At 64.1% G+C, this 22,607-nt stretch overlaps 3 protein-coding genes across 4 annotated transcripts in view; 2 read left to right on the plus strand and 1 right to left on the minus strand.

Annotated features, from left to right (window-relative positions):
• Window positions 1–22,607, plus strand: part of AUP1 (AUP1 lipid droplet regulating VLDL assembly factor) — a 134,503-nt gene that overhangs the window by 25,816 nt on the left and 86,080 nt on the right. The gene's annotated exons all lie outside the window — the stretch shown is intronic.
• Window positions 1–22,607, minus strand: part of LOC137855362 (dedicator of cytokinesis protein 2-like) — a 72,682-nt gene that overhangs the window by 13,600 nt on the left and 36,475 nt on the right. Inside the window, exon 28 of the mRNA XM_068679438.1 lies at window positions 20,740–20,835. Coding sequence (XP_068535539.1) covers window positions 20,740–20,835 — 96 coding nt within the window. The remainder of the gene's footprint in view (window positions 1–20,739; window positions 20,836–22,607) is intronic.
• LOC137855350 (INSYN2B protein-like) lies at window positions 543–17,717 on the plus strand. Of its 2 annotated transcripts, XM_068679415.1 has the most exons (4): window positions 543–682; window positions 10,446–12,327; window positions 14,716–14,790; window positions 17,286–17,717. In XM_068679415.1, the coding sequence occupies exons 2-4, from the start codon at window positions 10,817–10,819 to the stop codon at window positions 17,476–17,478; spliced, it is 1,779 nt and encodes a 592-aa protein (XP_068535516.1). In that variant the 5' UTR covers window positions 543–682; window positions 10,446–10,816; the 3' UTR covers window positions 17,479–17,717. The 2 variants fall into 2 exon arrangements, with proteins under 2 accessions (XP_068535516.1, XP_068535515.1); XM_068679414.1 differs by lacking the exon at window positions 543–682 and having other exon boundaries at window positions 5,156–12,327.

Consider the following 22,607-nt stretch of genomic DNA (forward strand, 5'->3'; position numbering starts at 1 on the left):
CTCTGGTGGCTGCCGGCGTTAGATCCAGGTGAACTCCCTGCGCCGCTGCTACACCTCGTTCAAGGGAAGCTGCATTTACATTGAGATTGCATTCCCGGGGAGCTGCACGGCCAGACCCTGCTCCACGTATGGATGCGGTTTGTCCAGCGGATGGCACAGCGCATGGCACAGCGCATGGCACAGGCATGTGGATCAGACACAGCCCTCACACCAACAGCGCAGCCCTCACACAAACCCACCAGTGGGACCCTGCCCGCTGACAGCGCCCGGCCGGGCCCCCGCCGCAGCACGGGGCCAGCAGCCCCGGAGCCCACGCACGGTCCCGGCGCTGCCCCAGCACCACGGGGCCCCGGGCACACCCGAGAGCCGCGGGGACGGGCCCGGGGGGGCTGCACGGGGCCGGGGCCGGGGCCGCGCCCCCTGCCCTGCACCGGAGGCGGCCGCGGGGCCGCGCGGGGGAGCGGCGCGGGGCGCAGCGGGCTCCGTCCCCGCCCGGGGGCACCGCCCGGGGCTCCCCCCCCCCCCCGGCCCCGCCGCCACGGGGCTGTCCCGGCCCCGCCCCCCCCCCGCCGGCTCCGCCTCCCGGTACCGGGGAGCCCGCGCGGCTCCGCCCCGGCCGTGCCCCGCGCACGCCGCCCCGCGCCGCTGCCGCCCCGCGCCCGCCGCCGCCGCCGAGCAGCAGGTACCGGGCGGGGAGCGGGGAGCACGGGGAGGGGGCGGCGGGGCCGGGCCGGGCTGAGCCCCGCGGGCAGCGGCCCTGCGGAGCCCGCTCGCTGCGCCGGGGCCGGGAGCCGGGGCGGAACGGGGAGCCCCGGGGCCGGGAGCCCGGAGCCGTGCGGGCAGCCCGGGGCCGGCGCCGGGACCCCGGGGCAGCGCGGGGACCCGCGGCCGGGAGCCGGGCGCGGCAGCCCCCGGGATGCGCGGGGGCCGGGGGGGGCCGGGGGCGCGGTGCCGGCTTGCCCGGCAGGGAGCCGCGGTGCCCGGGCGGCCGTGCCCGTTCCTCCTCGCCGCCGGAGCTCGGAGCCCGGCCCCGGGCAGTCCTGCCTCCCCGTGCCGCGGGGGTCGCAGCGCCCCCGGGGCTCCTCTCGCCTCTGCCTGGGGAACGGCGGGGGGCACCGTACCCCCGGCACCCACACCCCGCGCAGAGGTGCCGGTGGCACCCGCACCGAGCACATTGCTGGGGCTGTGCCGGGGTCCCTGGGGGCACGGGGCCGTGCTGGGGGCTGTGGCCGAGGGGATAAATCTGGGTGCTGCTGCGTTACAAGGGCTGAAGACCCCCGGGGTCTGGTTCCTGCACCGCAGCCCTCCTGCCCTGCTGCCCCCCCCAGCCCGTGGCACCTCCGCTCGCAGATCGGCTCCTGCGGGAGATGTGGGCACGGAGCTGGGCTCCAGCAGCAGCCTGCCCGGCTCAGCCTGGCTCACTGCTGTCCCTCGGCTGGAGACACGTCCATCAGCCGGAGCCGTGTTTGTGTTTGACACACGCACACACACATGATCCTAGGGATGTCACTTTCGGTCCTGCACGCTGCGCTGATGCCGGCCGCGGGTACGGCTGCTGGCGCTGGAGGGATTCAGCCCACGTTGCTGCCGGCAGCTCCCAGCGCCGTGTTCTGTGCTCGAGGCCTTTGTGTCTGCCGGGGGGGCTTCAGCAGCTGGGGCGGTGGGAGTGGGGCCGGGGCAGCCGGAGCTGCTGCCCATGAAATACGAAGGCAAAGCTCCTGCGGACTGCTCGAGTCCCTCTCCTCCCCGCAGGAGTGCGCGCGGAACTGAGCCGGAGCTGCAGCTCCTCGCAGAGGCACGCAGGGATTTGGGAGAAGGGGTCTCCACAGAGCCGTTTTTTCTGATCAGAGCACGAGGTGGACACGTGTGAGGAATCGCTGGGACCCGGCTTTGTGGCTGTGTGCCCAGAGAGGGACGGTGAGAGCCGCGTGCCCGTGGCGGGGCAGGGGACTGCTTGCCAGCCTGCAGCTGCCAGCGCCTCCCAGGGCACAGGAACAAGCCCTTTGGGACGGGCAGGGATGCCAGGGCCCGCTGGCTGTGTCCCCTCGCTGGCAGCCTGCCTGAGAAGGGGACCAGGAGCTGCCCAAGTCCCTCCTGGGCTTGGAAGCAGCTCCAGGCGAGAGCTGGCACAGGCTGGCGGCCCTGGTCCTGTCCTGGCAGGTTCCACATCTGCTGGGAAGTGCTCAAAATCCCTCCCGTGCGCTTGGAGAAGCAGAGTGGATTTAAACACAGAAGCTCCTTTAGGCTGAGGTTATCTTCTTTACAAATCATAATTATTATAATTATTTAATAGTATGGTAGTGTTCAGAGGCCACAAATAATTAGTGGGTTCATTTGCATCTGTAGTAACAATACTTCAGTCGTAACCAGTGCTTTTGGACGGGGTCTGTCTCGTGTGCTTTCAGTGGTACTCGTACCACCCTGGCTGCTTTGTGGGTTGGGAAACCGAGGCACGCGGCAAAGACACTTGCTAATTCCTAAATTCCCCTGGTAGCGAGTGTTGTCTAAGGCGCATAAAGATAAAGGGGGGCCGGCTGCTAGATGGCATTGGAAATCCACTTAAAGGCAGGAATTTGTATTCTGAGATGACGTTCTCTGCACTGGTGCTGGGAAGCTGCAGCCGCAGAGGCCTCCTGCTCCCGCTGCCAGGGCTGCAGCCTGCAGACGGTGCGGCAGCGGGACGGGGGCACCGGTCCCCGTGGGGCCGTGGGCTCGGAGCTGCAGGGGCAGCGGGGCTGCGTGCCCCCCGTGGGGCTGTGCCAGGCTCCCCGGGACGGGTGCACGCGAGGCCGGGCATTGTGGCCGTCTGCCCGTGAATTGCTGGGCGGCAAAACCTTTCTAGCTTTTTCCAGAAATGTGCTTTGTGGACAGCTTGTGGCTTTCTAATAAAATTCCTGGCATGTGAAGGAGCACAGCCAGTCCCCGTCTGCCGGGGCTCCCCAGCCCGCAGGCTGCTGGCTGGCGGCGTGGCTCCAGATGGAGAGCGGAGCCCGGTTCTGCGAGGGGCGACACGCTGCTCCCTGGGAAAGTGCGGAGCTGTGGGATGTCTTGTGACGAGCTGCGTCTCCTGTGACCACGAGCCTTTAGGCCATGTCCCATTTTGTTTGTCCTGTAATGACTCTGGGGACAGCCTCTGCTGGAGGAAGCACCGGCCGAGCCTGCCTGCTCTCGAGGCCAGGTCTGTGTCAGGTGTTCTCCCCATGTCCGTGCACCTGCACGAGCTGTCTCTGAGACTCAGCAGGACGCAGTGTGCCCACACCACGTTTGCTGGGAAGGAAGCAGACAAAGGGGTGCCTTCTTCCCATGGTGGTCTCTTCTGTAGCCTGTAGCAAAGGCAGCCAAGTGGTGCTGCACAGCCCAGGAGCTGCAGGCTGCACGGGAGGTGTTCGTGCCTCCCACTGAGGAGGTTAAGGAAAGCCTCGGGATGTAAAACAAACTCCTCACCTCCTCCTGCTCTGTACTGCCTGGTCTGCCTGTGCTCCCCTGGGCAGGTCACTCTGCCTCTTCATGTCTCATTTGAAATGGTGACAGTGGTGCTCCTCTGCATTGCAAAGAGCTGGGAACGAAAGCAAGTCACAGCAAGAGCACAGCCACTACTGCCACCACAGCCATATTAGCATCCGTGGGAGACAGAGGAATAATTTGGCTTCCACAGGCTTCTAAAGGCTTTCTCCAACGGCTTTGCATCTTGCGGCATCTCCTGGCCATGCAGTCTCCACCTGACAGCACCGGTGTGTCTGCAGTTGAAGGAGGGAAGCACGATGTAAGGGTGAGATGACGGCCTCTGGGTGCCGGGAGGGCGTTGTTGCTTCTTCACGGGTTTTGGTGTCCTTTTTGCTGGGCACCGGCCGTGGGACCCAGGCAGGGGCTGCAGAAGCCTCAGGCAGCCCTGGAGAGGTGCTGGGGCCCCAGGGAGCACCCGGGCTGGGCTGGGGGCTCCGGCCATCTCCAGGGCCCCTGGACTGGGAGAGTGACTCATTTTCCTGCAGAGCTCTTCAGCCAGTGACCTAAATAAAGATGTGTGCAGATCCCTTGGCTCGTGCGAGCTGCCACTTCCACCAGGCACCTGCTGTCACAGAAAAGGGACCTTTGTGCCAGCAGGGCTCCTCTGGGGCACCCAAGTGGCATCTGCAGTGAGTGTGCGTGGTGGTGTGAGTCCTCCAGGGCACTGCCCCAGCTCAGGGAATTCGCTGTCCTCAGATGGAGCTCTTTGGGTGTTCCCAGCAGAGCCGTGGGGGTGCTGGAACAGAGCGCGAGACCTCGCCTTGGGTGCTGGTGGTGGAGAGGTGTTCAGCCCCCACGGGAATGGGCGAAGCTGTGGGGGGACGGGGGAGCGGGGAGCTGGCCTGGAGGTGTGGGCAGGGCCTGCCCCTGCTCAGCGCCCCCAGCCCGTGCCATGGAAGGGGCCTGAGTCCCTGCGTCCTCATGGCAAAGCACACGGGCTCTGAGCTGAGGAGGGAGAAGAGCTGTTCAAGAAAAGCACGGTACTGGCACAAGCACAAACGGATATCAACTGGCCGTGATTAAGTGCCTGCAGGAAATGAGGAGGCCTGCACGCCTCCAAACAGCCGGGTGCTGGAAGAGCCTCCAAGAGCAGCTGCGAGGGCCGGGCACGTGCTGGCTCCGTGCTGGCGCTGCCCCTGCAAGGAGCTGGGGTTTGGCGTTGCTGGCTGCTGAGGAGACGCTCTCCATCCTCCACCCCCACGTCCCGTGGATGCTCCACGCCGAGTACAAACGTGCCGAGTCCTCTTGGAGCCAAACTGGGATTAAGTCCTGCTACCGGCTGATGTATTGAGAACCTGGCTCCTGCCTGGTCATCGGCTGTGCGCAAATGCCTCATCCTCTGTTTCCTCCTGTGCTTGCCGTAGCACCTCGTCCCCTTTCAGAGATCAGGGACAGCAAAGGTTTTGTCCCAGGAGGAACCGTTGTACCCAGTAGTGGAGCTGGGTAATTAGCTGTTCTCTTCTGCAGCTCCAGAAGAATATGACTTCCTCTCTCATAAATCTAATCTCCCAGCTTCCTGCGTCTTGAGGAGAAGATTTATGTGTCTGCTCTGGTTTTCCTTCTTCCACAGACGTTGCCAGGAGGAGGAGGAGGTGGAGGATGGGTGGAGAAGGGGCTGGGGCCGTGCAGGATCACTGCCGGGCACGGGGGCGGCTGGGACCCCGTGGTGGTGCCTGCAGCCCTGGGTCCGGTGCCCAGGGTCTGTCCGGCGGTGCTGGGCTGGTGTCTGCTGGCGTCGTGGCGTCGGGAGGAAGAGCTGGGCAGGGCTGTGCCGTCCCGGTGTGGGGAGATGAGAGCAGGCAGGCAGCTGGAGGCTGTGCCTCTGCTCTGCAGCATCTCCGGTGGATGGAGGAGCAGGTGTGAAGCAGGGCTTTGTTCCTCTCAGCCCAACCCTGCAGCCCATGTATCAAGATAGAGCATGGGAAGATTTGCTGCCTCTCTTACAAGATTCGCCAGCCCATTAATCAGGATGGGCCGGAGCAGTGCCACTGTCGCAGGCCCTTGTTCTCTGGGAGGGACGTGCAGGGCCTGGGCTGCGGGCAGGAGCTGACGGCGCTGGCAAGGTGCAGGGCAGCGAAGCACCACCGGGCTCTGGACACCAGCACCCGCAGCACAGCAGCAGGTTCGTGGACCTGAAGGACACCGGGCTGATGTGAGTCGGAGCCTCAGTGCCAGCCGTGAATCCCAGACGTTTGGAGAAAGACTTGATGCGTGTGGGGGCAAGGGCAGCCTGAGCGTGGGAGCATTGGCACTGCAGTTCGGTGGTGCCGGTGGCCAGGCAGTGGGGAAGCTGCCTGTGTCCCTTCCACGGCTCCTGGGTCTCGTTCAGCTGATGGGACATCTGCTCCCAGCTGCACTGAGCATCCAGCTTATCTGGCGAGCCCATCACTGGAGTCCTCATGTCATCTATTGCATTACAGTGGCGTCATCTGGTTTTATCTATAAATCATCGCGTATGACTTGCTGCTTGTAATTCCCATGTGAACCAGAGGAGAAAAACACTCAGACCTCAAGCGATTGCCAAGATGGAGGATCCACCACCACCTAAATTCTTTCCAAATCGCTCTCACACTGGATGACCTCACCTTTCAAGGAAGTCATTCCCCATCTGAACGTGCTGACCACCAATTTCCAGGCACTGTTATGTTGCACTTTACCTGCACGGCTGCAGGGCAGTGCCATTCCCCACGGCACAGACCCCTCTTTGCAGTGCCTGTTCCCTGCCTCTTGCATGGCACTTTTGCCGTTCTCATTCCTTATCCTTCTCTCAGTCTTTGTATCATCTGCACATTTTATCGGTGCTGACTCTTCTTCTTTGAGGTCACTAATAGCCAGTGTTAGCGTGGGGCCCCGGCCGCCCCTCCACAGGACCTGAGCAGAAGCACGGCTAATTGGTGATGATCGCTGGATGATTATGTCTTGAGACATGCTGGTTAGCCAGTTTTTAATCCATTTAATGTGTGCCACATTGCTTTCGTATCATTCTGCTTTCTTCGTCAAAATGTCAAATGCCTTACAGAAATCTAAGTCTGTTCCATCGAGGCTTTTACCTTCGTCGACCAAACTGGGAATCTCATCAAAACAGACAGAAAATTAGTTTGATGAACCGTGTTTCCTATAACCCCGTGCTGACTGGCACGACTGGTACATGCTGCCATCCTTCATCTGTCATTAATCAAGCTCTGCATCTGCTCCCACCGCTGCCCGCAGAGGCACCAGGCTGGTGGGTCCCCGTGCCAGCCCCCCCCCGGTGCCTCTGCGCTCAGGGCTCTGCGGGTCTGAGGTCCTGCCTGCGCCGGGCTCTCCTGTGGCCTTGGTCCTGTAGCACCGTGGCGTCCCCATCTCCACACCTGCAGGAGTGCTGCGTGCCAGGGTGCCCACAGCTCTGGTGGGTTCCTCACCTCTGGGAGCACGGCTGCCCTGCCCTGCCCTGCCTCCTCCACGGGTACGCACGGGGAGGTCTCCTCGGGGCCAGCAGCAGGACGGGCAGAGCCAGCCTGCCCTCCTTGGTGCAGTTCTGCTGGCAAAGCTGGGAGAGGAACACTCTGAATCCCTGGTGCCTGCCTGCTCCCTGCACTGCACACATGGGCAAAAGCAAAGCGTGGGGAGCCCTCCTGCCCCTGCATCAGCTGCGGGGGGTGCACAGAGCTGCTCGTGTTTGCTGGGTGTGAGGCTGGGGTGCTGGCGTGCGCAGCCCTTACACGCGCTCTAGCAGGGACTGCTGGAGAGCTGCTGGCACAGGGCACCTGAGGACAGCCTCAGCCACCACGCAGGAGCGAGGACAGCTCTCATCCTTCAGCTGTCCCCTCCCCTGTCTGCCTGTATCCCCAGTCCTGGTCATCCCCCTCCAGAGGGGAGCTGCTGCAGTCCTGGGCTGACAGCAGCTTGGCCCTAAAGGGGCTGACTCAGTTTCAGGACCCCAGAAGGGCTCCAGCTTTGTAGCACCACGTTACTCAGCACGGCAAGACCAAGCAAAGCAATCTGTGCCTTGTTTTGGGGAGGGTGGCACCAGCAGGGAACGCTTCTGCTCCTGTGCCTTCTGTCTGGCAGCTCAGGTCCTGCACAAGGTGCCCAGGGGCAGGGAGCTGTGGGCACAGGAAGATTTGTGGGCTGCGGTGCCCCGCTGGGAGAGCAGCGCTTGTGCGGGGCCCTGGGTGAGCATGCAGGCTCGTTGGCATACACTGTCCCGAGTGCCATCTCCCAGTAAACAAGCTTGAAGATAGCAGCTGGAAAGCCCTGGTGCGGCTGAGTGCCGCGTGTCTGTGCTTCCTGCACAGCCCCTTCCCCGTGGCCCTTTCTGTGCATTCAAAATGTCCCTGGAGCCGTGCTTCCAGCTGGATCTATTGGCAGAGCTGTTTCCTTCAGCTTCGGCTCCGGTACGGGGGGGTACATGAGGTACAGCAGCCGCTCGGTTCCACGGTCCTGATTCAGTCCCACAGCAGGACTCATTAGCACCAGAAGATGCAGGCATGCTGGAAACAGAGCCTGAGCACAGCACTAAATCTGACCGTGCTGTAATGCATATGCAGAAGGACGAGTGGGAGGGTCCTAGCTTTTGGTGTTTGACACCCTTAGAACTGTTCTCCAAATGCAGTTAGTGCCATGTATAATTTATAGACTTTTTCTTTGTCCTTGTGGCATGTCTCTGATCTCTCCAGCGGAGCGCGGTTCGGGAGGCAGGGGGTGCCTCAGCGGATGCCCCGCTGACTGGAAGCGTCGCGTTGGCTGCGCAGGCAGTGAGGTGTCCTGGTCTCGCTCTGCCATCGGCCATGGCTCAGCCTGGTCCCCCTGGGAGCTTGCAGGGTCCGTGTCTGCCCCCACTGCCTGGACTGTGCCGGGAGTGCTCCTGACCCGTGCTCGGCTGTTGGAGTGGCTCCTGGCACCCCTGCCCTGTGCCCATTAGCATCCTCATTAAGAAAGTCTCCGGAGCAGGGTGGCCACACAAGCTGTCCTCTGGGAGCGCTCAGCCAGGCTGTACTGGTGCTGACCCACATGCAGGGGCACGGTCCAGCACAGAAACGTGCCAGCCCATCCATCCCCTGCCACTGAGCGTGTTTCCTGTACTGGCACAGCCGTAGCTGGGGTTGCTGGTCCCACGCTGCGGGGCTGGACTGGGTCCTGTGGTCCTGCGGGCTCTGCCCTGTTCCATGCGGGTGCCAGCACGGCCACTGCCTCAGGCATGCACCGAGCTCGGCTCTCCAGTGAGCTCCCTCCCCTCCTCAGCCTGTTGCTGTCCATACTAACGAGGTGCCCCATCCGCCGGCCATGCCTTCGCCGCGTCCTGCCTCACAAACACCTCCCGGTGTCTGGGCACAGCTCCAAGACTGGGGAAGGGAAGCGCCGTGCGGCTGGCTGCTGGCGCGTGGAGCAGCATCCCGACAAGTGCTGGACGAGGGGCGCAGAGGTGTGAGATGTGGGTCCCCCGCACTGGCCGGGCCAGGCCCTGGCTGAGCCTGCTGCTGCTGGGCTCGCTGTGGTCCTGGGGAGGTGCAGGAAATCCAGCCCAGCTGGGAAGTTTGCTCGTTCCCAGTGCATGGGGACTCCAGGCTGCTGTGCTGAGTCAGCTGCTTCGGTGCAGTGAGAGCAAGGCGAGGCGGCGAGCGGGGCCGGGGGGGGGCTGCAGGGAGGGCGAGAGGGCTGTGGGGGGAGCAGAGCTCCCAGCTCAGTGTGCTGCAGCAGTACGGGGCTGGGGGCTCCCTGGGCTGCATGGCGGGGTGGGCACCACCGGTGCCAGCTGCGGGATGCAGGGCACGGCATGGTGCCAGGGGCACCCATAGCACTGTGCTCCTTGCCCGTGCCCAGGCACCTGTGGGTGTCTGCAGACCTCAAGTGCAGGACAGCAAGCCATGAGTCTGAGCAGCGTCACTCCCTGCCGGGGCTGGCGACTCCCGCTCTGCTCTCCAGTGCCTCCTTCTCACAATGCTGCTTCCCAAAACGAGCCACAAATCCTCTGTGCCCAGGGGAGCAGGGGCTCCTGAGCAGGGCTCACAGGCATGTGCCATGTACCTGAGCAGTGACCACGGTGGGCGCAAGAGATCCGGCTGTGCATGGGGGCCTGGTGTTGGTTGGGGTCAGGGCTGGGGAAGGGGTTTGCTGTGCCTGTGCGGGGAGGAGGCGCTGTGTGCAGCTGTGTGCAGCTGTGTGACAGTGGGGCTGGGGGGTCCTCCCTGCGTGGGAGCCCTGCTCGCAGCCAGGGCAGCCTGCCCGGAGATGCCCATCTCAGAGAGGAGCCCAGCACTGGAAGCTGCCATCCCAGATGCAATACCTCTTCTTCCTCGAGGCTGGTTCTCACATGCCCAAATTGGCTAAATGTCCCCAAGTCACAGCCTCGTCCCGTGCACTGAGCTGCTCTCCCACGCCCGCAGCCCTGCCCCACCTCCAACAGGTGGCACGTGCAGGATGGGAGCCTGTGCCCCATACACGACGGGTCCTGTGCCTCTGCAGCCAGGTCCCACATAGGTTGGGCACCCCACACCTTGTCCAGCCCCATGCACAGCGGGTGCCCCCTGCCTGTCCATCCCCACGTACGAGCCCCCTGTGCCCAGCGCAGCCTGACCTGCTCCTCTGCACTGTTCCCGTCCCGTCCCGCTGTGCCCCTGCAGCACGGGCTGCCTGCTCCCAGCGCCCTCTGAACACGAGGTACCAAGCCCCAGCAAGGCAGAGCTATTTTTAACAGCTTCTTCTGCTTGATTTGAGCTGTGAACTTGTAACGTGTTTATGCTAAAGGGGTTTCTTTTTTTCCCTTCTCCTTTTGTGCTGAGGAGGCAGCGCCAGAGATCAAAGCTTGTCTCTTCGCGTTTTGTGATGGCCGCGCTGGGTGGGAGGGTGTGCAGAGGCCAGCGGCTCCACGGGGCAGCCAGAGACATCCCCGTCCCCGTCCCCATCCACAGGAGGGAGCGGGCAGCAGGGCCGGGGCTCACCTCCTTTCTCTGTCCCCGCAGGTCTGGGAGCCAGGAGCCATGCGCAGGGACGGCCGGCACCCGGTGCCCTGGGGAGCCCACCGTGGGGGGCACTGAGCCCGGGCGGAGGCGGCGGGACCATGGGCTGCTGGCACCAGCGGGGAGGCACGGTGGCAGGCAGGGCCGTCAGGGTGTCCGCGTGCCGCGGGCTGTAGGGGCTGTGCGGTGGGCGGCGTGCCCAGCAGCCCCTCGCCCGCCTCCCACACGGCATCCCCTCTCCGCGGCAGCACGGGATGAGGCCGCCCAGTGCCCCGGACAGCTCCGGGGACGGGCGCAGTGCAGGGCTCCGAACGCCAGAGCTCGGCCCCGCTGCAGCGCCCCGCCACAGGGCCTCGGCCCCGGGGCCGTGAGCCATGGTCAGCAGGGAGCCCCTTCCTGGGCCGGCCCCCGCCAGCGAGGGCGGCCAGGAGAAAGCCATGACGGTGCGCTCGGTGCTGCTCAACCGCGACTCGCCCGACATCGAGAGCCGCCTCCAGCGCCGGCGCAACCGCACGCAGCAGGTCCGCTTCAAGGACCTGGTGGAGGGCAGCGCGGAGCAGGCGGGCAGCCCCCCACCAGGGCCCGCAGCCGCCCCTGGCCCCAACACCCCACGTGCCTCGCCGCCCCCCAGGGACGCCCCTGAGCCGGCGGCTCTCTGTGCCTCGCGGCGGAGCTGGCCCCAGGCCCAGCCATGCTCGCTGACGCTGCCCATGCCCAGGAAGGCGTGCGCGAGCGCTGCCATCCAGACCTCCCCCAGCCTGCAGAAGCCCTTCCCAGCCTCCCAGCCCCGCAGTAAGAGTGTCTGCGACATGGCCGGGGTAGTGGGGCTGCCCACCGCCCTGGGGAGCGCCCGCTGCCCGGGGGGCCCCTCGCCCACCCCCTCCGTCCGGGCTGTGCCCCCACACGTGCCCGGCAGCCTCCCCGCGCATGAGCGTGCCGCCGCCCTCACCCAGCGTGCTGCGGCGTGCCACACGTCACCGCCACCGCCCAGGGATCCCTGTCCCCCTTATCCGGGCACAGCCGGGTGCCCTGCTGCCAGCTGTACCTCCCCAGCCAAGAGCTGCCCCCCTGAGCCCTGCGCCCGGCTCTGCGGGAACCCCAGGGGCAGCCGGAGACCCTCCCAGCGCCCGGCCTCTGTGCCCTGCGGCCAGCCCCCGCTGCCCGCTGAGGTGCAGGGGCTCGGCCGGAGCGACTCAGAGCACAGCCTGCCCCGCGGGCGCCTGCTGCCCCAGCCCTCTCCGCATTGCCAGCAGACCCTCCCCACCGCGCACATCCAGGGGCTCCGCCAGCCAGCTCAGGGCACCCCCCCCCGGGACCCCCCACCACCCCAGCACCAGCTCTGCAGCTCGCCATGGGGGGGGCCCTGCTGCACCCCGCCAGCCCCCATCCTACCAGCGCCGGGCTGGCACAGCTCAGCCGCCACACCGGAGAAGACACCAGCTGCGCTTGGCCGTCTGGACACCCGTGACGGCATCAGCAGTCAGTTGCGGGCCACCGATCCCGGGCACGGCCAGGCGGGACCAGAGGGACACGGGGAGCTGCTGCCCCCGGCCCTGCAGGGCTCCGGCACTGGGACTCAGCTGGGCGGGCGGGCGCCAGAGGCCCCCCAGCACGGGCAGCCCTGCCTCACCGCCCAGCAGTCGGAGACGCTGCGCCACGTCCAGGACCTTCTGCAACTGGTGGTCGCAGCCAAGGGGCCAGCGGCAGCGCCGGCGGGGGACGAGCACACCCGAACATCTCAGGGACAGGGCCCTGCGGGGGCGCAGGGGGACCTGCAGTCCCAGCTGCAGTCGCTGGAAGGGGTGCTGGAGACCAGCCAACAAACCATCCGAGTGCTGCTGGACGTCATCCAGGACCTGGAGAAGAAGGAGGCCCAGCGGGACGGGTGAGCAAGCGCAGGTGGGGGGCGGGGGGCAAATATCCTTTGGGGGGCTGTGGATGAAAGATGGGTGACCAGGGCCCTTGTCAAGGGCTCGGTCTCTGGTGCTGCCGGTCTGTGCCACAGGAATGGCCCCCGCTGTCTGTCCTGCCCATCCCTGCTCTGTAGGTCAAGGGCAGGGCATGCCCCGGGCCAGTTTTCGTGGCCTCGTTTGTGTTTTGCAGTACCAGGCGCTGCCCGTGGCTCGGGATATTCCCGTTAGCAACTTGCTGGGATTCCTCTGGGTTGGCCGCCAGCAAGGCAGAGGGTCCTGTGCTGGGAGCCTGCCATGCCCAGGGGGCACAGCCTGGGGGGCTTGGCAGGGTTTGGCACGCTCTGCCTGTTAATGAACCTGAACGAACCGTCTGTGTCTGAGGGGGCCCAGGTGCCTGGTGCCTGGTGATGGGGACATCGCCTGTGCCAGCTGCAGGTGGCATCGCCGGTAGGGCTCTGCTGGGCTTCAGCTGTGTGCGACAGCCCAGGGCACTGGGACGGGACAGCTCATTAGCTAGCTTGGCAGCTCGTTAGTTTGGCCTCATGCTGGCAAGGGGCCGTGCCTGGCACGTGCACCAAGCCGGGCGCGTGCCATGGCAGCGAGCTCAGGGGGACAGGGGGCACCCGGCGTGAGGTCCTGCCCTGCCACAGGGCACCTCCTGCGGGTCCTGTCCCTCCCGCCTGCACAAGCGCTTAATTGTTTAACCAAATTAAGTGGCTGCTAAATAATTCCTTCCACTTCCACTTCCACTGGCCTCACTCCTCGGGGCTGCACGGGGGCCGCTGCCCGTGCTGGGCGGAGGGCATGGCCCTGGGGTGCCCCTGCCTGTGGGGTGCCCCCAGAGGGGTCCCGCCGGGCAGGGCTGTGTCCCAGCCTGGCTCGGCGCAGGCAGGTCCAGAGCAGAGCCCGTCCAAAGGGCAGATCTGCTCCCACGGTCGGAATTGAGTTTGTCTGCTCAGGAAGCTGATTTAGCTTCACCGTGGGGAGCTTAATTAAGATCTCGGCTCCATATACTGCTGCAGTCAAATGAGCAAACGCTGCCCAGAGACATAAGGAACGGGGTAGGAAATCACATAAAAGATTTTCCCAGTGTCCTTCTGCTGAGGAACAGCCTGGCCTTATTTGCCACGGGTCAGGGTCCCGGCAGACCTGCGGGTGGCCCCGAGGCGCTGCCACCAGCCCCAGCACTGCTCGCCCCGTAGTGCAGCCTCACAGGGCCCGGGTGTCTCCCAGCAGCAACTTCCCGAGCCAAACGTCTGTCCCCACGTTAGATCTCATCCTGACAGAGGTGCAGTTTATACAACATTAGGTCCACGTGTATACACACCTTCTGTATACGCATATAAAAGGTATCATGATCTAATTTATGTGCTAACAGTATAATCCCAATTGTAATATATAATTTGGTGCATTAAAAGACCTAGTTTCCGAGGGCTGAGAACAGTCATGATCAAGGTCGAGTAAGAGGAGAATGATTCAAGCAGGAAGCTGTGCCTGGTATTTGGGACAGGGGGGAGTTTTCTCAGCTGTCCCCCAAAAAGCCGCAGCCTGCACTGCCTGAGGGGCACAGGAGGTGAGGAGGCAGCTGCTAGGGTGACCGCCAGCCTTTAGGGGGGCAGCTGGTGCCAGGGGCTGGGGCTCGGTGCTGCACAGGGAGACGCCCCAGGGAGCTGCCGAGCTCCGGCAGGGCAGCAGGATGCAGCTGGCCGAGGATGCATCGGGGCAAGCGTTTAGCACTAGCAGCAGAATACCATTTTCTGCAGAGATCCGGGAGGAGGACTGGCTTTGGGGCTGAGCTGACCTTTGGGGCTCAGCAGCCATCTCTGCTTTATTTAAGTCCCTTGCACCTTCCCTGGAGGAGGCTGCTTCTTTGATACAAAAGCTTCAAAAAGAGAGAAATCCTAAGTCCAGCGTAGGCTGGCGATTAGGCTGGCACATCTCCCTCTGCCCATCTGTCAGGGCACTGCTGTGTGCTGTGAGTGCTCCCCCCTGTCCCCCACGCTGCCCGTGGCCCCGCTCCCTGCAGGTGCTGTGTGTGGGGAGATGCAAAGTGTCCTGGGGTGTCCCTGGGCACGAGGTACAGCTCTGGGGTGGTGATAAAACGAGGCTGACAGAGTGCAAAGGATTCAGGGCTTCTGCCATGCCTGCCTGGTTTGCAACCAACTGAGAAATCCGCTGAGCTGAGAGGCACCGTGCTTGGCCTGGCATCAAAGGGCATCGCACGGGGCAGGAGAGGAGCGGGGATCCCGGGAGCAGAGGGGCCCCCGCCGGCCGGTGTCCGTGCTGTGGGGCAGCTGAGGGCCTGGGGGAGGCACAGGAGGTCGGGTCTCCAGGCTCACAGCACTTGTGCTCTGTTGCAGGCGACACTCGTACCGGACAGGGCAGGACATTGCCAACTGCGGGACCTGCCGGGACTGCGCCTGCATCATCTACAGGTACGAGGCAGCTCTGGGGTGTTCCCGGTGGGTCCCTGCTCCCCTCCGTCCCCATTCCAGGTATCACACTCCTAGCGTGGCTACGAGGCAGAGCAGGGCAGGTCCAGCTCTCGGGGGGGACATGGCACTGACAGTCGCAGCTTTTCCATGGCCCCCCAGCCCCACTGTGCTGCCCACTCCTCGGGCAGTGCTGGTGTGCCAGAGGAGGCTCGCACGACCTGAGGGACGATCGTGGCACCATAAGACACCCGGGTGCAAGCTGCAGCACCTCCCTCCCTGCCTCCAAACGGGCACCCCAGGCACAGGAGGGGTGCTCAGGGGCAGAGCTGCAGCTGCTCGGTGCCGGTGCCGTGGCTGCTGCCCAGGGCAGTGTGCCTGTCCCCACGCCAGGCTCAGCTCACCACGGCCAGAAGGCCGGGGCTGCGTCCTGGTGTCCTTGGCTCTGAACCTGGGCCCTTTGTCACTGGGGGGGCAGCTCTGGCTTCCCCTCACGGATGCTGTTTGTTTCACAAAGGACGGTGGGCTGGCTGGCAGCTGAAAGGAGATCTGCTCTGATGAGGTGACAGGGCATTTATCTTTAAAAGCAATGTGTTGGGGGAAAACCTCCTTACAGCAGCGCTGGGCTTGCTAGCTCTGAGTCTGGGCTGTGTCTTGTCCGTGCGTGAATTCACGCAGGTGCTGCTGTTGGGTGCTGGTTGTGCTGGGGAAGGCACCTGGCCTGGGGCTGCCGGGGGACCAGTGCCCCTAGCAGTGTCCCTGGGCTGCCACCTCCCTGCCATGCCAGGGCCTCACCAAGGTGCAGGACCGCAGTGCCTCGGCTCTGCTTCCCCAGGGTCACGGGGTGTGCACAGGAGCAGCCGCTGCCCCGCTGCACTGCGTTGGGTGCCTGGGACGCGTGCGCTCTCCTTGGGCACCTCAGGGCCAGGGGTGCCCCAGCTCCGTCCCCCTGTGCCCTGGCACCCTTACACCACTGCGGCACTGCTGGGGCTGTGTCTCTTCTTCCCGGCTTATTTACGCCAGAGCCAACAGCCAGCTCCCCCTCCTTAGCTCATGGGGGCCTTCAGTGCTAATTGGGACTGACGAGCCTGTCTCCACGCGGCACTGCGGCTGGGAGATGTCACTGCTGCGGGAGGTGGCTTCATGGAACAGCCAGGCTCCCGCTGAGGGCTCCCGCTGGGTTTTGCTGCCACCTCCGTGATGGGAAAAGGCTCCGGTGGGACATGGGGTGGGGGCAGAGTGGGATGGGACAGGGGCAGGGGGCACCACCATGGGCAGACCCCGGCCAGCAGCAGCGCACCCTCTCTGGCCTCGGGGCCGTGGCTGAGCACCTCACAGGGGCTGCACGCAGGCGGGGACAGAAGGTGGGTCCCCTGTGGCGGGTGGTGAGGATGAGGACGGGTGGGCTGAGAGCACGGAGGGGAGGGGCTGCAGGGGTTCTGGCTGTGCTGCGGGCACACCCCGACCTTCCCCTGCATGTGAGGGACATCAGCGTCCGTTTCTAAGGCTGCTGCCACGGGGACCTGGTTTTGGGAGAGCTCCCCAGCGGTGTGATGGAACCTGTGGGGAATTACCCCTGCAGCAAGCACGTGCACCCTTCCTTGGAGCCCAGGAGCCCTGTTAGAGGCAGCTGGGGACAACGGGTGTCCTGATGGCACGCAGTGACACGAGCTGCCAGCACACCACACAGGAGCTTGCTGGGGTCCCCGTGTGCGTGGCCAGGCCACGTGCGTGGTGGCGGCGGAGGCAGCAGCACCTTGCTGCTCAGAGCGGAGCCGGCTGCAGGTTGGAGCTCTCTGGGTGAGGAAGCTTTTTACAGCACGTGGCTGCCGGCAGCTTGCCTGTGGGTGCTGCAGGGACAGCGGAGGGGACGTGCAGGAGACCTGGCGCCAGTGGTGGGTGATGCAGCCCCCCCTTCCCTACCCAGACCCATGGCGCCCACGTGCCCAGTATGACGAGCGGTGTCGGAGCCAGCAGTGCAGGCCTTGCATGCCTGGTGCCGCGGCTGCACTGGGCTCAGGGGAGGGCACTGGGGGTCTGTAACATCAGGGCTGGGTACAGCCCTTCTCCGGGGGTGCTCAGTGCTAACCAGGGTCCCTCAGACCCTGGACCCCCCCCAGTATCTGCACCAGTTTCCAGCTTGGGCTGGTGGCCAGCTCCCACCCCAGGCAGGTCAGTACCCAGGGGGTTTGCTGCAGTGGGTGAAGTCTCAGCATTTCTTACTCTGAGCCACGGCTGCTCCTGCAGCTGGAGGGGTCCCTGCGAGCTGCGGCGGGGTGCCACGTGCCCTGCTGCAGACCATGGGCAGGACAGGACGGCTGGCTGGGATGGGGACGGGTCCTGAGCACACCCCTCCTCTCACAGCCCCGCAGGGTGCGGGCACAGGGCAGCAGCTGCCTGCAGGAGGATCTGGGGGCACGAGGACTGGGGCTCAGGCGGCCCTGTGGGCGCAGGGCAGCGGCGAGCGATGCCTCTCACGCGGCCCCTTCTCCCCGCAGCGTGGAGCACGACTTTCGGCAGCAGGAGGGCCGCTTCCAGCGGGTGCTGAGCCACATGGAGGGCGAGGCGGCGCAGAGCTCCCCCGCGGCAGGGCCCGTCCCGCCGGCCAGGCAGGAGCCCTCGCCGGTGAGCAGGCTGCCTGCGAAGCTGGACTCCAAGAAATCCAGGCGCAAATGCTTCTGGTTCCTGTAACCGGTGCTGCCGAGGGGCACGAGCGCCCCGCGCCCACGAGGACCAACCCAGCTCTGACGCCGCACAGGCTCCTTCCTCCTCTCCCTCCCTCTGACGTTAGGGTTTGGGTAGCACCAGCTTTTATATTTTTAACTGTTCAGTTTAATGTGACGAAGCCCCTGTGTAAATAAGAGGTGAGGGGAACAGCTGCTGTATTTAATGAGAAACCAATAAATTCTAGGGAGACGCTATTTTCGTTACATCCTCTCCCAGCTGTGCATTTCTGTTCTGGATGAGGACGGCGCAGTGGGCGCACCCCACACAGGGCTGCGGAGCCCCCCAGCCCCATCTCCTCCCCGCAGGCCCTGCTGCTCCAAGCCTGTCCTGGCTGCCAGCAGCTCCACAGCCCCCCAGGAGGCCCTACAGAGTCCCCCCCGAGGTCAGAAACACCGGGGGTCTCCTGCACCCAGGGGACGGAGAGAGGAACCCTGTCCCTGCCCCGTCTCGGGTGGGAGGCTGGGCTGGGGTCCCAGGGACACTGCCGCTCTCCTCCTGCCAGCTCCTCTGCCTGGTAGGGCCAGGGAGCCTGGGGGGCACCACACAGCCTGTCTGTACCCGGGGTGCTGTGGGACCCCGGCTGCCTCTCCCCACGCAGCCAGGGGCTGGAAATTCCCTCTCCCACCCTTTGCAGCTGGCTGGCGGGGGAAGGTGGCCAGGGCCTCCCCGGCTGCAATATGCACTGGCTAATTACAGGCAGGCAGAAATGAGCAGCTCAAATCTTCCAGCCTCTGCAAGGCTGCCCACGAGAGGAGAAACTCAGCGGCAGTTTAATGAGGGTCCTGGATGAAAGCGGCTGGCGGCGGCGGGTGGTGAGCGTATGCTGAGCGCGGTGCAGTGAATGCTCCCTGATGCTCCCCACAGCCCCCCCGCCACTGCCATGCTCTGGAGACCCCTGCGAGTCGCAGAGCCTCGGGGGTGAGCGCTGTGCAGAGCCCGGGGCCAGGCACACCATCGGCACAAAGAACTGGGGGCTCACAGCTGGGCCTCAGCTGCTGCCATCCTGCTGGGGGACTGGGCCCACAGGCAGAGGACAGCGCCTGGCCGGGGCAGGGCAGCCTCTGGCACCCCCACGTTCGGTCATGGAGCCCCTGCAAGCGGGAGGGAGGATGGGGAAGTCTGACCAGGGCATCCCCAGCTGGCACCCAAGGGTGCCCCACCTGCACGCACCCAGCACAGGAGCTGGTGTTGCCTTAAAGCCCGTGCCTGTGTCGATGGCACTCGTGTGGCCACGGCCCCGTGGTGCCGAGGCGGCTCAGCAGATCGTAGGGTGCCTGCGAGCCCCCCGGGATGGGGCTGAGCCATAAAGACCTGGCAGGAGAGATCAGGCACCTTTCAGTGCCTGAGTTGCTGGGACAGAGAACACAGGGAATGCCTTTTTCCAGGTCCTCTTCTGATTCCCAGCAGCAGCAGGACGGGGCTGTGGGGGCCTTTGGCACAGGCATGGGTGTCCCTTGTCCCCCCCAAAGCTTTCCGCAGCCACAGCTGCTGGGAGCAGCCTGGACTGGGGGCCCAAACACAAGGGTGAGGCCCAAGACTGCAGCAACACTGTGAAAATGATAAACTAAAGTGGGAAAACTGCTAGACAGCATTTCTGCAGATCAGCAGGGCCAGCACGTGGGAAGAGGAGCAAGCAGAGAAAGTGAGGATCAGCCAAAGGCTTGCTCTCCGTCTCTTCGCCTTGAACATCAGGCCATGCTTCAACACCCGGCGTTCCTCATTATCTCTGTCACAGCCCTGGTAGGTAGCTTCAAATAGCTCTTTTTTTTTTGCTCTTGCTTCCTCTAGCACTGAATCATGCAGCCTGAGAACAAAAGCTGAACGCAAGATGATACCAAACCCAGCCCTGCAAGCATCTCCTGCCTGAATCACACCTGAATCACAAGCAGCAGGAGCTGACCCTGCCTGGCTGGCACAGCCCCAGGGGCGCAGCCTGGCCTGGCAGCACGGCCTGTCCGCAGGCTGCTTGCAGCCAGGCGAATATTTGGGGCAGCACCTTGTCAAGTGGAGCTGTTCGGGGACAGCAAAGCTGCTGTCAGGGAACAGCCCCGGGGACTGGGCAGCCACGGGGGCAGCAGGGGCAGGGCCAGCAAGAAAAAAGCTCCCGTCCTGCCTGCTGGCTGCATCGCCTCGCGTGCTTTAGGTTTCCATGAATGAGAGCCAAGGATGGGACAGCAGAGCTACAGGCGTATCCCAGCACGATTCCTTAAGCAAAGGGCTGAGCTGCAACTCAGGGTGCTCACACCTCCCTGGGCATGGTGCACTGCACAGCACGGTGTGACGTGGTACGGCACGGTGTGATAAGGTACAGCACGGTGTGATAAGGTACAGCACGGTGTGACATGGTACAGCACGGTGTGATAAGGTACAGCACGGTGTGACGGTACAGCACAGTGGGACACGGTGCAGCATGGTGTGACGTGGTGCAGCACGGTGTGACGGTGCAGCACGGTGTGACACGGTGCAGCACGGCGCAGTGTGGCATGGTGTGACATAGTGCAGCGCGGCACGGCACAGCGTGGCACAGCACGTATAGCTCTGCTCCACTGCTCCACCCCCAAAACACAGCCAGTCCCAGATGCTCACCCCCTCGCTACCCAGAGCCGTGTGCCTGGCCTGCTCCGCACAGCCTGGTCAAGCATGCTGGGTTTGCCTTCATGCTTCTATAGCACACGTAAGCCCACACAGGCCAGGGCTGTGCTGGGCTGTGCTTCCCCCCTTCATGACTAAATCATTGCCCCCAGTGCAGCTGCTCCGCAGGAAGCCTCAGCCGAGCAGCACTGTGAGCTGCCAACCCTTCAGCGCAAGGTGGGTGTCCCAGCACGTTCCTCCCATGTGCTCCCGGCATGTAAAATTGTGAAGGGTCGCTGGGTCTGTCACTTGTTTTCCAGAGAATACTGCCCAAACCCCTTCATCTGCTTCCAAAATGTCCTTTCTGCATCACAAACACCCAGCCCGCTCCTCCCAGCACACCCTCTACTCCAGAACCCGCTTCTGGCACATTTCCTCCCTCCCCTTTTGGGCTTTCTCATGCATCCTGCGGTGTTAAATACCCATAAATCCATCCCCGGCCAGCTGCTGCCAGAGACCGCAGCACCAGCTGAAGAACACCACTTGCTGCCTGTTCCCACGTGCCCACGGCAGCGCAGCCCCACACTGCTCCATCCCCAGGGCCAGCAGGGGACGCGGCGCGGTGCCGCTGCCCGGCAGAGCGGAGGTACTCACCCTCAGGCTGTTCTCCCGCTCCAGGACGATCACCCTCCGGTTGACGGTGTGCAGCAGCCGCTCCAGGACCAGCTGGACATGCTTCTTCACCTTCACCTGAAAGGTAAGAGGTGTCACGGCCACGGCAGGTGCTGCCAGGGGGGCAGGCGATGCGCACCGCTGGTGGGCATCTCCCCAGGCAGCACCAAGCCAGGCTGGGAAGGGTTCGGCCTCCTGGGGCTGGCATCACCGGCACTGCAGCTCATGAAAACAGCGGGCAAGGAGGCTGCAAAATGCTCCTTGTTTCTGCAGAATGCTCCTCGGTATTGCTGGCAGTGGCTATGGGAGCTGGGGCTGCCAGCATGGGTTTCCTCTGGCACCCCCTGAGTGCTCCACACAGTGCCCCAGCCCCTGGCAGCAACAGGCAATCGGTGCTTGTGGAGGAGAAGCTGCACCCTGGAGCCCCTGCTCCCACTGGAGCAGCCCCAGAACCCCCCGCAGCCCTCCCCTGCAGCCCAGGTGCAGGTTGCTGCTTCACCGCATCCTCCTGGCCAACAGTAATGCCGCCCTGAGCAGAGGCTGCGCAACGCTGCTCCCCACACAAGACGCCAGCTGTGCTAGTACAGACGGTACTAGGAGGAGGCTCCAGCCTCCCCCTTCATTTGTCCATAATAGAAGAAACATTCCCAGCTCACACAAAGAGCTCGGAGCAGCTGGAACGCTGTTAACCCTCCAGCTCCGCCGTCTCCAGGATTCCTGCAGAAGTTTTGCAGGGTTGAAAACCAAGTTTCTCTGCAGGCAGGCACAAGGAAGAAGCCACCCCAGGTTGTCTCAGCAGGGCTCTGCGGTGATGCCAGAGCAGCTCTTGGGAGCCAGGTCAGGATGTGTAAGAAAGGGTGTCCTGCGAGGAGACACCTGGGGACGGATGGTAACACCAGCAGCAACAATCTGAGCAGGGCAACGGTGGCTCTGTGCCAGAGGTGTAAGGGACACCCCGGCATCCCTCCCTTTTCACAAGACCCAGAGCAGCTTCCCCCTGCAGGACAGGAGGCACCTCTGCAGCTCAGACAGCACTGGCGAAGCCCTAACACCTCCGAAATAAAAAGTCTTGTTGATGCCAGCACAGCACCTACAGCTTGAGCAACCTCCTCCTGTGGGGGCCGGCACCGGGACTGCCAGCCTGCATGTGCCGAGACCCCGAGCCCCGCTGTGGAGCACAACGTGGCCTCGTGTGCCTCCCCAGCTGAGCTGACACAGCCACCTCACCCACCCAGGGCACGGCAGCACACGTCTGATCCAGCCCCCATGCCAACAGCTCTGAGGTCTGAGCCTCCCAGAAAGCAACCACGGAGCACAGAGCAGCTGGGGAAAGGCAGAACCAGAGGCACCTTCAGCCAAGGCTGCAAACGGCTGCTCTCCTGCACAGGGGCCATCTCCTCTCCTGTGTCAATGGCTCTGCCCTCTCCTCCCGTGCTGCTCTGCTCAGCAGCCACAAATCCCCTCTGCTCCACCAGGGTGCTGTGCACCGAGACCCCAGAGTGCACAAATCCAACACCCTCTTTGTACAGCGGATCCCATGCACGAAGGGGAGCCCCCATTCCTTCGGCAACCCCTCAGGGAGCATTTGGCATCCTCAGCACACAAATGTCTTTCTGCACCTCCCAGCCATAGCCCGTGCCAGGAAGAATGCCCATCCCCACGCAGGGCACAGCCTGCGGGCAGCCACGGGCCCCTCACCTCCGCCCAGCCCAAGTCTCACCCCGGCTGCATCAGGCCCGCAGTCCGCAGCCTGCCACGGCTCCCACCTTCAGCTCGGACCTAAACCACATTCCTTGCCAGCCTCTGTCCCTAACCTCTTTATCCAGTGCACTATGCACAGGAGTAACAAC

This window comes from Anas acuta, chromosome 4 (assembly GCF_963932015.1).
Source record: "Anas acuta chromosome 4, bAnaAcu1.1, whole genome shotgun sequence".
Classification (NCBI taxonomy): Eukaryota; Metazoa; Chordata; class Aves; order Anseriformes; family Anatidae; genus Anas; species Anas acuta.

Coding starts and splice junctions, on each gene's coding strand:
- LOC137855350 (XM_068679415.1), top strand. CDS start 10,817: ATGGTCAGCAGGGAGCCCCTTCCTGGGCCGGCCCCCGCCAGCGAGGGC. Junction 12,328..14,715: donor AAGGAGGCCCAGCGGGACGG/GTGAGCAAGCGC, acceptor GCTCTGTTGCAG/GCGACACTCGTACCGGACAG. Junction 14,791..17,285: donor TGCGCCTGCATCATCTACAG/GTACGAGGCAGC, acceptor TTCTCCCCGCAG/CGTGGAGCACGACTTTCGGC.